The 18,766-nt window shown below is 40.2% G+C and overlaps 1 protein-coding gene across 1 annotated transcript in view; it reads left to right on the forward strand.

Moving 5' to 3' along the window:
- Positions 1–5,212: 5,212 nt before the first annotated feature.
- The window catches only part of tnnt2a (troponin T type 2a (cardiac)), a 33,786-nt gene continuing 20,232 nt past the window's right edge, over positions 5,213–18,766 (forward strand). Inside the window, exons 1-4 of the mRNA XM_078420954.1 lie at positions 5,213–5,249; positions 7,602–7,612; positions 14,234–14,293; positions 15,450–15,459. Of these exons, the coding sequence (XP_078277080.1) occupies positions 5,213–5,249; positions 7,602–7,612; positions 14,234–14,293; positions 15,450–15,459 (118 nt within the window). The remainder of the gene's footprint in view (positions 5,250–7,601; positions 7,613–14,233; positions 14,294–15,449; positions 15,460–18,766) is intronic.

Genomic DNA, 18,766 nt, shown 5'->3' on the forward strand with positions numbered 1-18,766 from the left:
TTATTATTATTATTATTATTATTATTATTATTATTATTATTATTATTATTATTATTATTATTATTATTATTATTATTATTATTATTATTATTATTATTATTATTATATACCCAGTAAATAATTCTAAAGCTTGAAATGTTTTCTTATTTACCTTTTATATTAACTGTGAAGAAAAAAGGAGCTCAGCCAACATATTTCCACGAGCCGCATATTAAAGGTCAAAGAGTCGCATGTGGCTCGCGAGCCGTGGTTTGGCCACCCCTGCTCTAAACTAAACAAAATGTCGAAATGGAGAACAATTAAGTAACATTTAATTGGTGCCACAGAAACAGTGGTGCAATAAAGGGTGCTGCAATAGAATACATGTTACATTCAAGATTATTGCTTGTTTTATGATTTCAGTTTGTGTTCATCCTACTTGACTCTAGAAATCTTTTAATATTTAGTAAAAAATTAAATAAACTACCCATTTATGTATGTTTGAAATATTAATGATTTTGATGGTCCTAATGTAGAAGCTTTCAACAATTGTGGAAACCATCTTCACTGATGTTTAGTTTAGTTTAGTTTGACGATACCGCATGGAAACAGGTCCTTTAGGCCCACCGAGTATGCGCCAACCAACAATCGCCCATATACTAGTTCCATCCTACACACTAGGGACAATTTACTGATGCCAATTAACCTACAAAGCTGCTCGTCTTTGGAATGTGGGCTGAAACTGAAGAAACCGACGCGGTCACAGGAAGTACGTACAAAGTCCATACAGACAACAGCCGCAGTCAGGATCAAATCCGGATCTCTGGTGCTGAAAGGGCCGAAACTCTACCGCTGTACCGCTCGATGTGTATACACACAATCCACAACATTCACCCAGGGTTGGAAGGAACTGTCAAGTAATGCAGGAGCAGGATTTCACAAGCCGAATAGGAAATTTCTATCATGAGCCCCACAACAGAGACACAAGCCGTACCAGCAGTATCAATCATCCAATGTACTCCAAATGATGTCACTCAACTATGCCCACTGATATTCATGTACAATATCTGAAGTAGGGTCATGACCTGAAACGTCACCCATTCCTGCTATCCAGGAATGCTGCCTGTTCCGCTGAGTTACTCCAGCATTTTGTGTCTATCCATGTACAAGAATCTCATTCACAAAGATTGCAGTACGACTTACAGAAGAGCAATCTCACATGCAAAATATCCAATTGTAATTGGAGTCTGAGTTTTGGACTGAATTCCATTGCCTAGAATCTAAAATGGTTTGCAACATGGTAGAACTTTTAACCATTGTCCCTCCAATTAGAGTGAAACCAAGAGCAACACACTTATTCTAATTATTTCAGTCATATTCTTTACTAGCCTTCTACATTCTCTCTCCAATCTCTATCCTCTCACACACCCAACCCCCAACCATAAAACCCATGTGTTCCTTTGTAGTGTCAGCCACCGCTCATTCTGACATCTAAGAATAGCCCGATGCACCAACAAAAGATGGACTTTTAAGGATTAGTGAATTGTGCTTCTGGCCAAGGCAGAGAAGACAACAACCTTCCAAAATAGTGCGTGTACCACTTAACGCACATAACATATCAACCGTGCCGCACCAATCAGGAGATGCACTGGTCAGAGGGGTTGGACTTTGTTTTTAAAAAAAGTTTAAAATGAACATTCACATCTTTAGAAGTCAGTCTTCTTCTTCTGCCTTACATCTGGGTTTTTTTCCATTCTAGGTAAGAAAATTCTATTTTCCAGCCGTACTTTAATGGAGAATATATACTCTTTCGATTATTAATCATCCATATAGAATGTTCAAAAATATTTTAATGTAAAGTCAGTTTGTATAATTCAAAGGCAAATTTTACAACTTTTTTTGTTTCAAGTGAATATTAAATACATGTAGATTTATCAGCCATTTGGTGACATTGATGTGTAAAATTATACACACTGAATCTTTTTCCTTAATGTATCGTACAGTTCTGTTTACATTGCATGTGCATTTGTTTTAAAACTCACATTAGTTGATTCCACTTTGACTTTATTCCGAATTTTGTACTGTGGATGTGGAGTAAAATTTGACATGTCACAAAATATTGAGATGCTTCGTACTTTTGTTTTAATGTTAAGAAATGAAATTGAGGACATGTAAATTTTAAGTATTGTTGGGATAATGAAATACGAGGGATGGATAAGGGTGGGGGCAGGGGGAGGTGGGAAGAATATATTTGAAAGCAGATATCCCATTACAAAATAACATTGCCTGCAACAGTTGAAACGATGGGTATGGATGATAATAAAAAATTGCTAACGTATATTTAAGAATAAAGCAATCCACCAAGAATGGATTTTAGCCTTGAGTGCATTTGAATTTCTTACGCTCTTAAGGTGACGAAGATTGTAACCTGTTATTGGCTAGTTCTTATCTGAAATGATTAAATTCTTCATCAAACTCGCCTCTTTAAATGGACAGAGAATTGCAACAATTTCAGTTATGTAGGAGAGTAAGTGGGCCACTTGATAACATTGTGATCCAGTCTCATGGTGGCTATTTAAAAACATTACTTTATCATTGTGTGCAGTTTTGATTTAATTACGCGTTTGTGTCACTCTTTTCTGATGGAATTAGTTTCTGAATTGGAATAGTTTTGGAAAGCAATCTTTACCTTGACTGTCAATAATACTTCCTTTAAAAACAGCAAAAGTATTCACATTGATAAGTATTCACAAAAAAACAAACATGTTTAGAATAGATTAATTACCTTAATTTAATAACCAGAAAGGTCAGGTAAACGAATCAGAAAGGTTGAGAAGGATAAGGGCCAAACACAGGCAGGTGGAATCACTTTTTCTTATTGTTGGAGATTAAGGCCTGGTGCTCGTCCTTGGAGTCATGGTCCAAGTTTTTTTTATTGTTGGAACTAGTGTAGATGGGGCATCTTGGTCCGCATGAGCAAGTTGGGCTGAAGGGCCTGTTTCCATGCTGTATGACTCTATGATTCTAAATGTGTAATATCTTTAAAATAAGAGAATTAAATTATACACATGATCCTGGAACTTTATATTGAAGAGCGTGCCCTATAATTCAAACAGAAGTCATCCGTAAATATGTTTTTACCTGCAAAAGAATTGAAAATGGCAGAGTACTGACAGATTTTCCTAATCAAATTAAACTTGATGATCGGACACTACCACAATATCTCTGGAGTAACACAACATAATATTCATTATTTTATAAAGTTATCCTGATAAATATAGAACAGTAACAATGGAAACTGGTCCACACCTAAGCTGATCTATAATGTCACATACTGTTATCATCCCCCTGAGCTTATGCCCTTGTCATTAAGATTAGCACAGATTCAAACTATATTATGGATTGCGAATCAATACGAATAATTTTAGTAGTCGAATAGATTTTTTTGATGTTTTCTGATTAATAAATGGCAAAATGGAAACATAGCCCCTCTGAAAGTAGACCATCCTGCCAATGTTGATTTGGGTGCTCATGGAATACTAAATCTATTAAAGTTGGACTATGATGCCATATTTTAGACATTTGATGCCACTTCCAAATGTCAACACGAGCTTGACAGTTGGCCATCTATACACAATATACACTATATACAATGAGTATCTAAAGTACTTCAGTACATAATCTGAAAAGCTCTTAGAGAGCTTTATGTCATCCCCATTGAACAAAACAGCACAGGAATAAGTCTTTCAGCCCACAAAGTCTACACCAAACAGGATTCCAAGTTAAACTAACCTTACACAAAGTTATGCACTCCAATCTTTGATTTTCCCAGCCTGGGAAAAGGGTTCTGACTATCTACTCTTTGCCTCTCATAATTTTATATATTTCGATAATGCCTCTCCTCAACTTCTGATGTTCTGGAGAAAGCAATCCAAATTTGCCCAGCCTCATTTTATAGCTAATACCTTCTAATCCAGGTAACGTTCTGGTAAACCTCTTCTGCACCTTACATATTTTTTTCAAGGTTTTATTTAAGCTATTGTCTTAATCTATTTTAACACATTCTTACATGTGTTAATTATGCTGATTAGATCATTCTTTTTTGTTGTTTATTATGGTGCCTACTGAGTTCTGTGTTTACATGTTTCTGGTGCTAATGCAAGTAGGAATTTCAATGTTCTCTTATGGGGAATATGAGTCTGAAGAAGGGTCTCGACCTAAAATGTCACCCATTCCTTCTCTCCAGAGATGCTGCCTGTCTCACTGAGTCACTCCAGCATTTTGTGTCTATCTTCAACAATAAAACACTCTTGAGTCTTGACACATATATTTATAGAGCAAGTTTGACAGTGAAAATTCCCCTTCAGAATAAGAGAAGGGATGAAGAGCAATGTGTTACATCTAAAGGCATGTCCGACATTTGCTAGTAGTCTTCCACTATTGTGCTTGTGGGCTGAGATGCACCTTACTGCAATGGCCACACATTACATGAGCATTGCTTGGACAATCATGGCCAACCATGTTCTCATGCTCTTCTCTGTCACTACAAACAAGGTCCATGTCTGTCATTTGGAGTAAACAGTTACCGAATAGTGAAAGGCTTGGATAGAGTGGATGTGGAAAAGATGTTTTCAATAGTGGGAGAGTTTAGGACCAGAGGTCATAGCCTCAGAACTAAAAGACGTTCCTTTAGGAAAGAGATGAGAAGGAATTTCTTCAGTCAGAGGGTGGTGAATCTGTGGAATTCTTTGCCACAGAAGGCTGTAGAGACCAAGTCAATGGATATTTTTAAGGCAGAGATAGATAGATTCCTGATTAGTACGGGTGTCAAGGGTTATGCGGAGAAGGCAGAAGAATGGGGTTAGTTGGGAGAGATGGAACATGATTGAATGGCAGAGTAGACTTGATGGGCCGAATGGGCAAATTCTGCTCCTATCACTTATGATCTTATGACCTTTTGCGCTGTTTTAAGCTATGTTCTATAAATTAGTTTACCAAGTTCGGCACAGACTTTGTGGGCCAAAAAACATGTTTCTGTGCTGTACTGTTTTCCGGTCTAAGTGACTTAGAACACAGAAGAGCACAGCACAGGAACAGGCTCTTTGGCCCACAATGTCCATGCCAAACATGATGCCAAAACCAACAATCATCTGCCTGCCCAAAATCCATATCCTTCCATTCTCATGCTCATCCAAAAGTCTTAAATGCCACTATCGTACCGAGCTCCACCACCATGCCCGATAGCGAGTTCAAAGCATTTAACACCAACTGTAAAAAACTTGCCTTGCACATCTCCTATAAACTTTACCACTCTCACCTTAAAGTTCTGCCATCCTGGGAAATACGTTCAAAATGTGTACGATATTTATGCCTCTCATACTTTTGTATTGTGAGGAAGATGCTATGAGGTTGCAGGGTGACTTGGACAGGTTGTGTGAGTGGGCGGATGCATGGCAGATGCAGTTTAATGTGGATAAGTGTGAGGTTATCCACTTTGGTGGTAAGAATAGGAAGGCAGAGTATTATCTGAATGGTGTCAAGTTAGGAAAAGGGGACGTACAACGAGATTTGGGTGTCCTAGTGCATCAGTCACTGAAAGGAAGCATGCAGGTACAGCAGGCAGTGAAGAAAGCCAATGGAATGTTGGCCTTCATAACAAGAGGAGTTGAGTATAGGAGCAAAGAGGTCCTTCTGCAGTTGTACAGGGCCCTAGTGAGACCGCACCTGGAGTACTGTGTGCAGTTTTGGTCTCCAAATTTGAGGAAGGATATTCTTGCTATTGAGGGCGTGCAGCGTAGGTTTACTAGGTTAATTCCCGGAATGACGGGACTGTCATATGTTGAAAGACTGGAGCGACTAGGCTTGTATACACTGGAATTTAGAAGGATGAGAGGAGATCTTATCGAAACATATAAGATTATTAAGGGGTTGGACACGTTAGAGGCAGGAAACATGTTGGGGGAGTCCAGAACAAGGGGTAGGCCATTTAGAACTGAGATGAGGAAAAACTTTTTCAGTCGGAGAGTTGTGAATCTGTGGAATTCTCTGCCTCAGAAGGCAGTGGAGGCCAATTCTCTGAATGCATTCAAGAGAGAGCTAGATAGAGCTCTTAAGGATAGCGGAGTCAGGGGGTATGGGGAGAAGGCAGGAACGGGGTACTGATTGAGAATGATCAGCCATGATTACATTGAATGACGGTACTGGCTCGAAGGGCCGAATGGCCTCCTCCTGCACCTATTGTCTATTGTCTATTGTCTTTTGTATAACTATCAGGTCACTCCACAATCTCTGGCGTTCCAGAGAAAACAACCCAAGTTGGTGCAACCCCTCCCTCTAGCTAATGCACTCTAATCCAGGCATCATTCTGGTATAGGCACAAAATGCAGGAGTAACTCAGCGGGACAGGCAGCTGAGCTGGAGAGAAGGAACGGATGACACATTGGCTCGAGACCCTTCTTCAGACTGAAGCTAAATGGTCTTCACAAACTAACTTGTGTCCTCATTTTCAAGTCCTGGAGAGTCATTGATTTGAAAATGTAACTGAATTCTCTTTGCCCAGATAGTGTCCAACCTGCTGATCAGTGTTTTGTGTTTTCATTTTCAATTTCTAGCATGGCTATTCTTTTTTTATAAATCTTCAAGGAATTTTGTAGCATTGCTATTTATTTTATTTTTTTTAAATGAGAGATGCATTTTGATTTTTATGCTTTTACCCTAAGAACGTATTTTAAACATGTCGGACACTGAAGAGGTTGGAGAAGAATTTGAGGAAGTTGAGTGAGTATAATATTTATCGTATTGCATATTTATGTGTTTATTGAATTTCGCATTGTTTTATAACTTTCAGAGTATAATTTTTGTGAAACTTGTAAATGAGTCTAAATGTGCCTAAAACTGTTCCTCTTGAAAACATTCATTCTTTGTCACAAATGGCCATACAAAGTAGAGTGACACAGTTGGTAGAGCCACTGCTTCATTTAGCCACAGCCCTGCAGGCAACACAGTGGCACAGTGGTAGAGTTGTTGCCTCACAGCACCAGAGACTTGGGTTCGATCCTGACCGTGGGCGCTGTCTGTGTGTGGAGTTTGCATATTTTCCCTGTGGATTTCCTCCAGGTGCTCCAGTTTCAAGTTCATAAGTGCACAAATGATAGGAGCAGAATTAGGCCATTTGGCCCATCAAATCTATTCCGCCATCCAATCACTAGTGAATTTCCCTATTGTACAGAACCCTTTCAGATTAATTCCATTGGGATATTCCGAGATCTTCGGTTTCCTCCCACACTCCAAAGACGTACAGGTATGTAGGTTAATTGGCTGGGTAAATGTAAATATTGTCCCTAGTGGGTGTAGGATAGTGTTAATGTACGGGGATCGCTGGGCGGCACGGACTTGGTGGGCCGAAAAGGCCTGTTTCCGGCTGTATATATATGATGATGATATGATATGAAATAGGAAAATTGGCCCAAACCTCTCTCCCTAATGCAAAGATTGGAGTAATATGTTAACTCGTCATACACCATAGTATGAATATTAGACTGCCCAAATTAGTAGCAGTCATTTATTTAGCCAACGTGATATGCCTAAAAGAAACTTTTAATGATTATTACTTTATTTTTCAGGGAGCAAGAAGGTGAGATGTTGGAAATTATTACACTACAGTTTTGCTAAAGGAATATATCCGTGACCTGTTGTAAATATCTTTCCTTCTATTTTGTTTTATGCTGCAACAGAAGAAGTGGGTGAAGGTTCGTAACATTCTTTCTGATCATTCTCACACGTGATTAGTTATGTATTATGTATTTATGTATTATGTGATTAGTTATGTATTTTTTTGCCAGTTTCACAAATAGAATGGAAGAAGGTTGTGTATTGCTTCTAGAATTAACATTCCATAGAAAATTATGATCACCAACATGGCATAATTAATCATCATAATAATCAATAATCAATAATCATAATCACAATTAACACTTGATTGAAGAATGCAGCCGCCCTGTCTTAAAAGAACACCTGATGTACTTGGATGCAAAAGTCAGTAAAAAAACCTCGAATTAGGCAGATGGAATATAGCATAGCAAAGCATAAGGTCATGCACTTTGGTGTAAGAATAAATGCATGCACTATTTTCAAACTGGGGAGATGATTCAGAAATCAGAGGTGCAAAGGGGCTTGTAAGTGCTGGTGCCGAGTTTCCAAAACTTTATTTTGCAGGTTGAGTCAGTAGTAAGGAAGGCAAATGCAATATTAGCATTCATTTCAAGACGACTAGAATATAAAAAGCAAGATTGTGATGCTGAGCCTTTATGAGGCACTGGTCAGGCCACATTTGTCATATTATGAGTGGTTTTTGGACTCCATATTTGAGTAGGGATATGCTGGCAATGGAGAGAGTCCAGAGGAGGTTTACAAGAATGATCCCAGGAATGATTGGGTTAATGTGTGAGATCGCTTCAAGGCTCTGGGCCTGTACACGCTGGAGTTTGGAAGGATGACGGGGATCTCACCGAATGATGAAAGGCCAAGAAAGATTGGATGTGGATATGATGTTTCCAGTAGTGGGAGAGTCTAGACCAGAGGCCACAGCCTCAGAATAAAAGGGACATATCTTTAGAAAGGAGATGAGGAGGATTTTTTTTGCCAGAAAATGGTGAATCAGTGGAATTCATTGGCACAGATGGCAGGGAGGTCAAGTCATTGGGTATTTTTAAAACAAAGATTGAAAGGTTGTCAAAGTTTACAAGGAGAAGGCAGAAGAATGGATTTAAGGGGGGGAAAGATTATAGATTAGCCATGATTCAATGGCAGAGCAGTCTCGATAGGCTGAATTGCCTAATTTTGCTCCTCTGTCTTATGGTAATTAGAAACATCGAAACATAGAAGCATAGAAAAATAGGTGCAGTAGTAAGCCAAAGGCCCCTTCAAGCCAGCACCACCATTCAATATGATCATGGCTGATCATCTAAAATCGGTATCCCCGTTCCTGCTTTCTCCCCATATCCCTTGATTCCTTTAGCCCTTAGAGCTAAATCTAACTCTCTCTCTTGAAAACATCCAGTGAATTGACCTCCACTGCCTTCTGTGGCAAAGAATTCCACAGACTCACAACTCTCTGGGCGAAAAAGTGTTTCCTCATCTCAGTCTGAAATAACCAACATCTTATTTTTAATCTGACCCCTGGTTCTGGACTCCCCCAGCATCGAGTCTGTCCAATCCTTTAAGAAATTTATATGTTTCTATAAGATCCTCTCTTATTCTTCTAAATTCCAGTGAATGCAAGCCCAGTCGGCCCATTCTTTCATTATATGTCAGTCCTGCCATCCCAGGAATTAACCTGGTGAACCTACACTGCACTCCCTCAATAGCAATAATGTCCTTCCTCAAATTAGCATACCAAAATTGCACACAATACGCCAGGTGCAGTCTCACCAGGGCCCTGTACAACTGCAGTAGAACCTCCTTGCTCCTAAACTCAAATCCTCTCACAATGAAGGCCTATCTTCACTGCCTGCTGTACCTGTATGCCTAATTTCAGTGACTGATGTGCAAGCACACCCAGGTCTCGTTGCACCTCCCCTTTCCCTAATCTGGCACCATTCAAATAATAATCGGCCTTCCTCTTCTTGCCATCAAAGTGGATAACCTCACATTTATCCACATTATAGTGCATCTCCCATGCATCTGCCCACTTACCCAACCTATCCAAGTCACCCTGTAACCTCATAGCATCCTCCTCGCAGCTCACACTGCCACTCAGCCTTGTGCCATCCGCAATTGATTTTGTCTATACAGGTGCCCTGCTAATTTATTATTTATATGGCTCACCAACTTACATTGTCTTTCTAAACCCAGTTCATTTATTCTATGACTACTTACATGCCATGATTAGTATGGGTGTCAGGGGTTATGGGGAGAAGGCAGGAAAATAGAGTTAAGAGGGAGAGGGAGATCAGCCATGATTGGATGGTGGAATAGACTTGATGGGCCAAATGGCCTAATTCTGCTCCTATCACCTATGAACATTAATTCCTAGCGCAGCGGTAGAGTTGCTGCCTTACAGCGAATGCAGCGCCGGAGACTCAGGTTCGATCCTGACTATGGGCGCCGTATGTACGGAGTTTGTACGTGTTCCCCGTGACCGGCGTGTGTTTTCTCCGAGATCTTCGGTTTCCTCCCACACTCTAAAGACGTACAGGTATGTAGGTGAATTGGCTGGGCATATGTTTAAAAAACGTTCCTAGTGGGTGTAGGATAGTGTTAGTGTGCGGGGATCGCTGGGCGGCGCAGACCCGGTGGGCCGAAGGGCCTGTTTCTGCGCTGTATCTCTAAATCTAAAAAAAATCTAAATATTGTCCATTGTCAAGAAACGTAATGTTTTAATGATAAATCACCAGTTTCATACTTAACATTCACGAGAGTAGCTTTTACATAAATTTCAGTTGATTTATAAAGAATCTCTTAAATAGTTAGCTACCAAGTCCCACAAATTAATGTCTTCAATCTTTCGTAAAGGCATAAAGATATTTTGCTCAGTAATTCAAGCGTTATGTTATCAATTTATATGACTTAATTATACCTCTGAAAGGCACAAAATAAACCTGATCAATATTGCATGCCTGTAGATCTTGAACAGTCTTCAGTATCAGTGCCTGCTGTCCACATTTGATTTGTCTTTACAGCAACCTTAAAAACAGCTCTAAAAAAAGTGTGAATGTAAAATGTTACATAGAAAATAGGCGCAGGGATAGGCCATTCAGCGCTTCGAGCCAGCACCGCCATTCAATTTAATCATGGCTGATCATCCACAACCAGTACCCCGTACCATTTTACATTCACACGTTTTTTAGAAGTGTTTTTAAGGTTGCTGTAAAGCCAAATCAAATGTGGACAGCAGGCACTGATACTGAAGACTGTTCAAGATCTGGTTGATTTTGCAATATTGATCAGGTTGATTTTGTTAGCTTCAAACGTATAATTAAATCATATAAAATGATAATACAACGCTTGAGTTACTGAGCAAAATATCTTTATGCCTTTACTAAGATTGGGGAGACATTAATTTGAATGTAAAATGTTGCAATCTAACAGTTTCACATTTAAAATCTTTCTGGGATAATTGTCAATGGAACTGAATTTTGGAAGCAAAGTAGAAAGTGTGTGACACCGACACAGACACAGCACCTCCAGGTGGCATTTACATACAGATATTTAAGAGAGAAAACACAAATAATGCTCCATTATGGTGTGTGCCATTGAACATTGGCCTTGAATAATTTCGACAGTCACTCATATCTTATACTGTAGACTCAAACTGTATTTCTAAATTTCTGATGAAGCCGATGCATATGTTAAAATTGTGATAAAGAACCACTTTCATTTATCGCTTTTATTGCCACTTGTACTACTTGTCTGTGTTTACATCTAATTTTATAATTTAGTTTTGTTACTTAATAGTATTAACTAATTCTTAATTAAAAAATGACTTCTACTGCAGAAGAAGAACAGGAAGAAAATGGTAAATAATTTTTTTATTCTTATTTACTCAACAGATTTAGAGGGATGTGGATGGGCAAGGCAGGTGGGACTAGTGTAGATGGGACATCTTGGTCAGCATGGGGAAGTAGGGTCGAAGTTCCTGTTTCGATGACTCTAATTTACTTAATACCCCAAATCAATTGAATAGTGTTCAGGCAAGAATTAATGTGACTGCAAACAGTTAAACGAGGGAGTAATTGATCCAACAAAAGTCACAAAATGCTGGAGTAACTCAGCGGAAAGGCAGTATCTCTTGAGAACATCGATAGGCGATGTTTAGGGTTGGAACCAGCATCTGCAGTTCCTTGTTACTATATATTAAATGAGTCACGTAGGTTAGGAATATTTTTGGTTTTAATCATGGTTTGTATTCGTTGACTTTGATGTGATAGAAGGTATTACAATAATGATTTGAAGGTGGGAATAGCAGAAAAAATATTGTTATTCAGTCTATGTTGAAGATAACCTACGAACGTCAACATTAAAGCTTTCAAATCACTGTCAGAAACTTCCAATTTTTTTAATATTTCATACCGCCAGAAATTGTTGTCACCATCAGTAAAATATTTGCTGTTAGTTGTACCAGCATCGCAATAAAATCTGTGTGATTAAATACATAGGACATATTTCCCTCACTACTATCTGGAAATTACCAAGCACAATAATAAGTGTACATAGGAAGGAACTGCACATGCCGGCTGAAACCAAAGATAGTCAAGTCAAGTCAAGTTTATTTGTCACATACATATACAAGATGTGCAGTGAAATGAAAGTGGCAACGCCTGTGGATTGTGCTAAACTACAAAACAGAATAGAGAAAAAATAAATTAACACAAAAAATAAATTAATACAGTAAAATTAAATTAGTCCCTGGTGATATGAGAGTTAACAGTCCTGATGGCCTGTGGGAAGAAACTCCGTCTCATCCTCTCTGTTTTCACAGCGTGACAGCGGAGGCGTTTGCCTGATCGTACCAGCTGGAACAGTCCGTTGCTGGGGTGGTAGGGGTCCCCCATAATGTTGCTGGCTCTGGATCTGCACCTCCTGATGTATAGGTCCTGCAGGTGGGCGAGTGTAGCTCCCATAGTGCGTTCAGCCGAAAGCACTACTCTCCGCAGAGCCTTCCTGTCCTGGACAGAGCTGTTCCCAAACCAGATTGTCATGTTCCCGGACAAGATGCTTTCTACAGCCCCAGAGTAGAAGCACTGAAGGATCCTCAGAGAGACTCTAAATTTCCTCAACTGTCTGAGGTAGTAAAGGCGCTGCCTTGCCTTACTCACCAGTACGGCAATGTGTGTTGTCCATGTCAGAGATAGACACAAAAAGCTGGAGTAGCTCAGTGGGTCTCAACCCAAAATGTCACCTATTCCTTTTCTCCAGAGATTCTGTCTGACCCATTGAGTTACTCCAGTTTTTTTGTGTCTAAGCACAATAATAAGCTATTTCCATATCAGCCTGCCTCTCCAAGTTTATCAGTTGGCTATTTTCAGATCCTTAAGAGAGATCCTGGAACAGAACAGGTGGTTATTTTCAATGCTGCCACTGTAAATGTCAACCACACTCAAGAAAACTGATAACCTTTTAGACCTTGAGTCATTAAACCTCTTTTGTGGTAAGGCCGTTTTATTACTGATAAGAAATAGGAGACAAATAACACAGGAGTGAATTTCAAAGGCATTTTTCTCAAAGAAAGACTACAGAATTTAAAATGCTATACCATGAGTGTTAGATTCACTAATCATTGTTTATGTTTTTTTTGTATGCTCAATGTCGCAGAAGTAGAAAAGAAGCAAGGTAAATTATTTCAAATATGACCTTGCTTTATTTGTAGCTGATCACAGTAACCATGACCATAAAAGGGTGGGTTATTTAAAAATCCGAAACTCTCAGCACATTTAGTTGAAAATAGAAGGGTACTTAGAGTCCCAAAGTCATAGAGTCATACAGTGTGGAAACAGGAACTTTGGCTCAACTTGCCCACACCTGCCAACATGTCCCATCAACACTAGTCCCACATGTCTGCGTTTAGCCCAAATCCCTCTAAGCTTGCCCTATCCTGTCTAATTGCCAGTAAACTTGCCAGTACCTGTCTAATTGCTTCTTAAATGTTGCGATAGTCCCTGCCTCAACTACCTCCTCCGGCAGCACATTCCATACACCCACCACCCACTGTGTGAAAATGTTGCCCCTCAGATTCCTATAAAATCTTTCCCCCTTCACAAACCTATGCCGTCCGGCTCTCGATTCCCCCACTCTGGCCAAGAGACTCTGTGCGCCTACTAACAATTAAAATTATTCCCTGCATTCTTCCAGAGGAGGAATTCACTGTTGAGGCAGGTGTTAATGTTGCTTACATGCTGTCGTGGACCATAACTCATGTGCTTCGGGAGTGGGAAGGAGGTGTTTAAGCTGAGACATTGTCTACCGGAAACATGAGATTTTAGAGAGTTCACAGGGAGGTCTAAAGTGGGAAGAATACATTACACTGCAAATTGGTTCATTCCTTTCAGTTATATACCTTAGCTTAAAGTCAAAGTTTATTATTATATAGATGTTGTTCTGCAACTTCTTGCTACATGAACTATCCGAACTATTGTAGTTCTAATGCGATTCATTGAGCATTTCCACTCTCGGCTAGATCAGGAATAATGCTGTATTAAAACACTGATTTATTTGCAAATTTTGTGTTCAACAAACACTTGTTGCTTACTTATTTCAGCTGATGGAGAGGAAGAAGAAGGAGAAGGAGAAGGAGACGAAGAAGAAGAAGAAGGTGATGGTTTGTAGAACCCACACCCAGCACTGCCTTCATTAAGTCTTCCTCTGTGTTTGTCAAAATTTAGCATTTAAAATGATGAAAAAAATTAATGTGACAAAAACAGTAAGAACTCATTCCATTCTTCCCTTTCTCTTCCCGTTTTTTCATCAGAAGGTCTTTAGACGTAGGAGAAGAATTAGGCCATTCAGCCCATCAAGTCTGCTCTGCCATTCGATCATAACTGATCTATTTTTCCCTCTCAATTGAATTCTCCTGCCTTTGCCCTGCAAACTTTGACACCCTCAACTAATCAAGAACCTATCAATCTCCGCTTTAAAAATACCCAATGACGGCCTCCACAGCCATCTTTGGCAATAAATTCCACAGATTCACCATCCTCTGGCTAAAGAAATTCCTCCTCGTTTCCATTTTTAAAAGTACATCCTTTTATTCTGCGGCTGTGCCCTCTGGTCCTAGACTCTCTCATTCTCACGATTTAACTCTCAGAATGTCATAGTAGATATTTATATTTAAGTTTACTTTATGGAGATTTCTTCTGCAGATTCCCATCATTATTTTGCCATTCCTGTCAGGATTATAAACCAGGATGACCATGAGACAATTAATACCAGTTTTACACTTTCAAAATCTTCCAAAAAACACTCAATTGGAAAGAAAATCAGTGCTCAGCTAAATAACAACAGTTGGCGAGAATCACCAGCATAAATGTACACAGTTTTTTGTCATTTCATTTATTAGTCCAATTATGAGCAAATATTTGAGGTGAGAGGATTGCTTAACAATGGCATAGAGGGTTGCATAAAAAAAAGACAATGCAAGAGGGTTGCACAACATACAATGTGTAGGAAGGAACTGCTGGTTTATACTGAAGAAACGGAATAGGTGACATTTTGGGTCAGAACCCTTCTTCCTACTGAAACATCACCGATTCCTTTTCTCCAGAGATGTTGGCCTGACCCAGCACACAATAATGCTCAAACTGTGGGCACAAAGCAATGAGAGGAAGGATGTCATACAATTCTGATATCTCCAATCCATCTGCAGCTAGCTTCACTAACTAATCACTGAAGAAATATTATACAAAACACTATCATGGCAGCAAGGGTTAATGTGGAACATCCCAAATTTGCTACACATTTGTCTTGCATTCCGTCAGTCAATGAAAGGTAAGTTGTAAGGGTAAAAAGAAATTGTAAGGGTAAAAAGACCCTAATGGGAGTTATCTATAGGCCCCCAAACAGTAGCCTCGACTTGGGGTGCAAGTTAAATCAGGAGATAAAATTGGCGTGTCAAAAATGTAATGCTACGGTGGTTATGGGAGATTTCAACATGCAGGTAGACTGGGAAAATCAGGTTGGAAATGGACCCCAGGAAAGAGAGTTTGTAGAGTGCCTTCGAGATGGATTCTTAGAACAGCTTGTACTGGAGCCTACCAGGGAGAAGGCAATTCTGGATTTAGTGTTGTGTAATGATCCTGATCTGATAAGGGGACTAGAGGTAAAAGAGCCATTAGGAGGCAGTGATCACAACATGATAAGTTTTACTCTGCAAATGGAAAGGCAGAAGGGAAAATCGGGAGTGTCGGTATTGCAGTATAGCAAAGGGGATTACAGAGGCATGAGGCGGGAGCTGGCCAAAATTGATTGGAAGGAGGCCCTAGCAGGGAAGACGGTAGAACAGCAATGGCAGGTATTCCTGGGAATAATGCAGAGGTTGCAGGATCAATTTATTCCAAAGAGGTGGAAAGACTCTAAGGGGAGTAAGAGACACCTGTGGCTGACAAGGGAAGTCAGGGACAGCATAAAAATTAAGGAGAGGAAGTATAACATAGCAAAGAAGAGTGGGAAGACAGAGGATTGGGACTCTTTTAAAGAGCAACAAAAGTTAACTAAAAAGGCAATACGAGGAGAAAAGATGAGGTACGAGGGTAAACTAGCCAATAATATAAAGGAGGATAGCAAAAGTTTTTTTAGGTACGTGAAGAGGAAAAAAATAGTCAAGGCAAATGTGGGTCCCTTGAAGACAGAAGCAGGGGAATTTATTATGGGGAACAAAGAAATGGCAGACGAGTTAAACCGTTACTTTGGATCTGTCTTCACTGAGGAAGATACACACAATCTCCCAAATGTTCTAGGGGCTGGAGAACCTAGGGTGATGGAGGAACTGAAGGAAATCCACATTAGGCAGGAAATGGTTTTGGGTAGACTGATGGGACTGAAGGCTGATAAATCCCCAGGGCCTGATGGTCTGCATCCCAGAGTACTTAAGGAGGTGGCTCTAGAAATAGTGGAAGCATTGGAGATCATTTTTCAATGTTCTATAGATTCAGGATCAGTTCCTGTGGATTGGAGAATAGCAAATGTTATCCCACTTTTTAAGAAAGGAGGGAGAGAGAAAACGGGTAATTATAGACCAGTTAGTCTGACATCAGTGGTGGGGAAAATGCTGGAGTCAATTATAAAAGACAAAATTGCTGAGCATTTGGATAGCAGTAACGGGATCGTTCCGAGTCAGCATGGATTTACGAAGGGGAAATCATGCTTGACAAATCTACTGGAATTTTTTGAGGATGTAACTAGGAAAATTGACAAGGGAGAGTCAGTGGATGTGGTGTACCTCGACTTTCAGAAAGCCTTCGACAAGGTCCCACATAGGAGATTAGTGGGCAAAATTAGGGCACATGGTATTGGGGGTAGGGTACTGACATGGATAGAAAATTGGTTAACAGACAGAAAGCAAAGAGTGGGGATAAATGGGTCCCTTTCGGAATGGCAGGCAGTGACCAGTGGGGTACCGCAAGGTTCGGTGCTGGGACCCCAGCTATTTACGATATACATTAATGACTTAGACGAAGGGATTAAAAGTACCATTAGCAAATTTGCAGATGATACTAAGTTGGGGGGTAGTGTGAATTGTGAGGAAGATGCAATAAGGCTGCAGGGTGACCTGGACAGGTTGTGTGAGTGGGCGGATACATGGCAGATGCAGTTTAATGTAGATAAGTGTGAGGTTATTCACTTTGGAAGTAAGAATAGAAAGGCAGATTATTATCTGAATGGTGTCAAGTTAGGAGGAGGGGGGGTTCAACGAGATCTGGGTGTCCTAGTGCATCAGTCAATGAAAGGAAGCATGCAGGTTCAGCAGGCAGTGAAGAAAGCCAATGGAATGTTGGCCTTCGTAACAAGAGGAGTTGAGTATAGGAGCAAAGAGGTCCTTCTACAGTTGTACCGGGCCCTGGTGAGACCGCACCTGGAGTACTGTGTGCAGTTTTGGTCTCCAAATTTGAGGAAGGATATTCTTGCTATGGAGGGCGTGCAGCGTAGGTTCACTAGATTAATTCCCGGAATGGCGGGACTGTCGTATGTTGAAAGGCTGGAGCGATTGGGCTTGTATACACTGGAATTTAGAAGGATGAGGGGGGATCTTATTGAAACATATAAGATAATTAGGGGATTGGACACATTAGAGGCAGATAACATGTTCCCAATGTTGGGGGAGTCCAGAACAAGGGGCCACAGTTTGAGAATAAGGGGTAGGCCATTTAGAACGGAGATGAGGAAGAACTTTTTCAGTCAGAGGGTGGTGAAGGTGTGGAATTCTCTGCCTCAGAAGGCAGTGGAGGCCAGTTCGTTGGATGCTTTCAAGAGAGAGCTGGATAGAGCTCTTAAGGATAGCGGAGTGAGGGGGTATGGGGAGAAGGCAGGAACGGGGTACTGATTGATAGTGATCAGCCATGATCGCATTGAATGGCGGTGCTGGCTCGAAGGGCTGAATGGCCTACTCCTGCACCTATTGTCTATTGTCTATTGTCTATTGTCTAAGTTGTTACACTGCTACAGACATACCTTCTTCCAAACAAAGAACCAATTTAACATCACACATTGTAATAATTACATTTACATGATGTAACTGCATGAACCTATTTAACTGACAAGTTTTTTGCTCACTCAAGGTCAGCGAGTCTGTTTTAATCATGCATCTAAAATGTCGAAACCTATCTCCAAATACTTTTATCCACTGTATCTCTAAACTAATCTAAACTAAACACTTAGAGCGACTGAACTTATCAATCTCAAAATAGAAACATAGAAACATGAAAATAGGTGCAGGAGGAGGCCATTTGGCCCTTCCAAGCCAGTACCGCCATTCAATATGATCATGGCTGATCATCTAAAATCAGTACCCCATTCCTGCTTTCATGAGGCCAATGCTAATTAGAAGCGGAGACACAGGAACAGCAGATGCTGGAATCTTGAACAAAACATACAACAGTTCAGGTCAGGACCTTTTACAGACTGGAGAAGGGTCTGAAAAAGGGTCCTGGCCCGAAATAGCACCTGTCCATTCCGTCCACTGTTGCAGCCTGACCTGTTGATTTCCTCCAGCACTTTGTGTTTTGAATGGAAATAGCATCAGTGAGCTTAAGAAAAGACAAAAGACAATTAAAATCAGTTTTACACTTTCAAAATCCTT

This window comes from Rhinoraja longicauda, chromosome 24 (genome assembly GCF_053455715.1).
Source record: "Rhinoraja longicauda isolate Sanriku21f chromosome 24, sRhiLon1.1, whole genome shotgun sequence".
In the NCBI taxonomy this organism is placed as follows: Eukaryota; Metazoa; Chordata; class Chondrichthyes; order Rajiformes; family Arhynchobatidae; genus Rhinoraja; species Rhinoraja longicauda.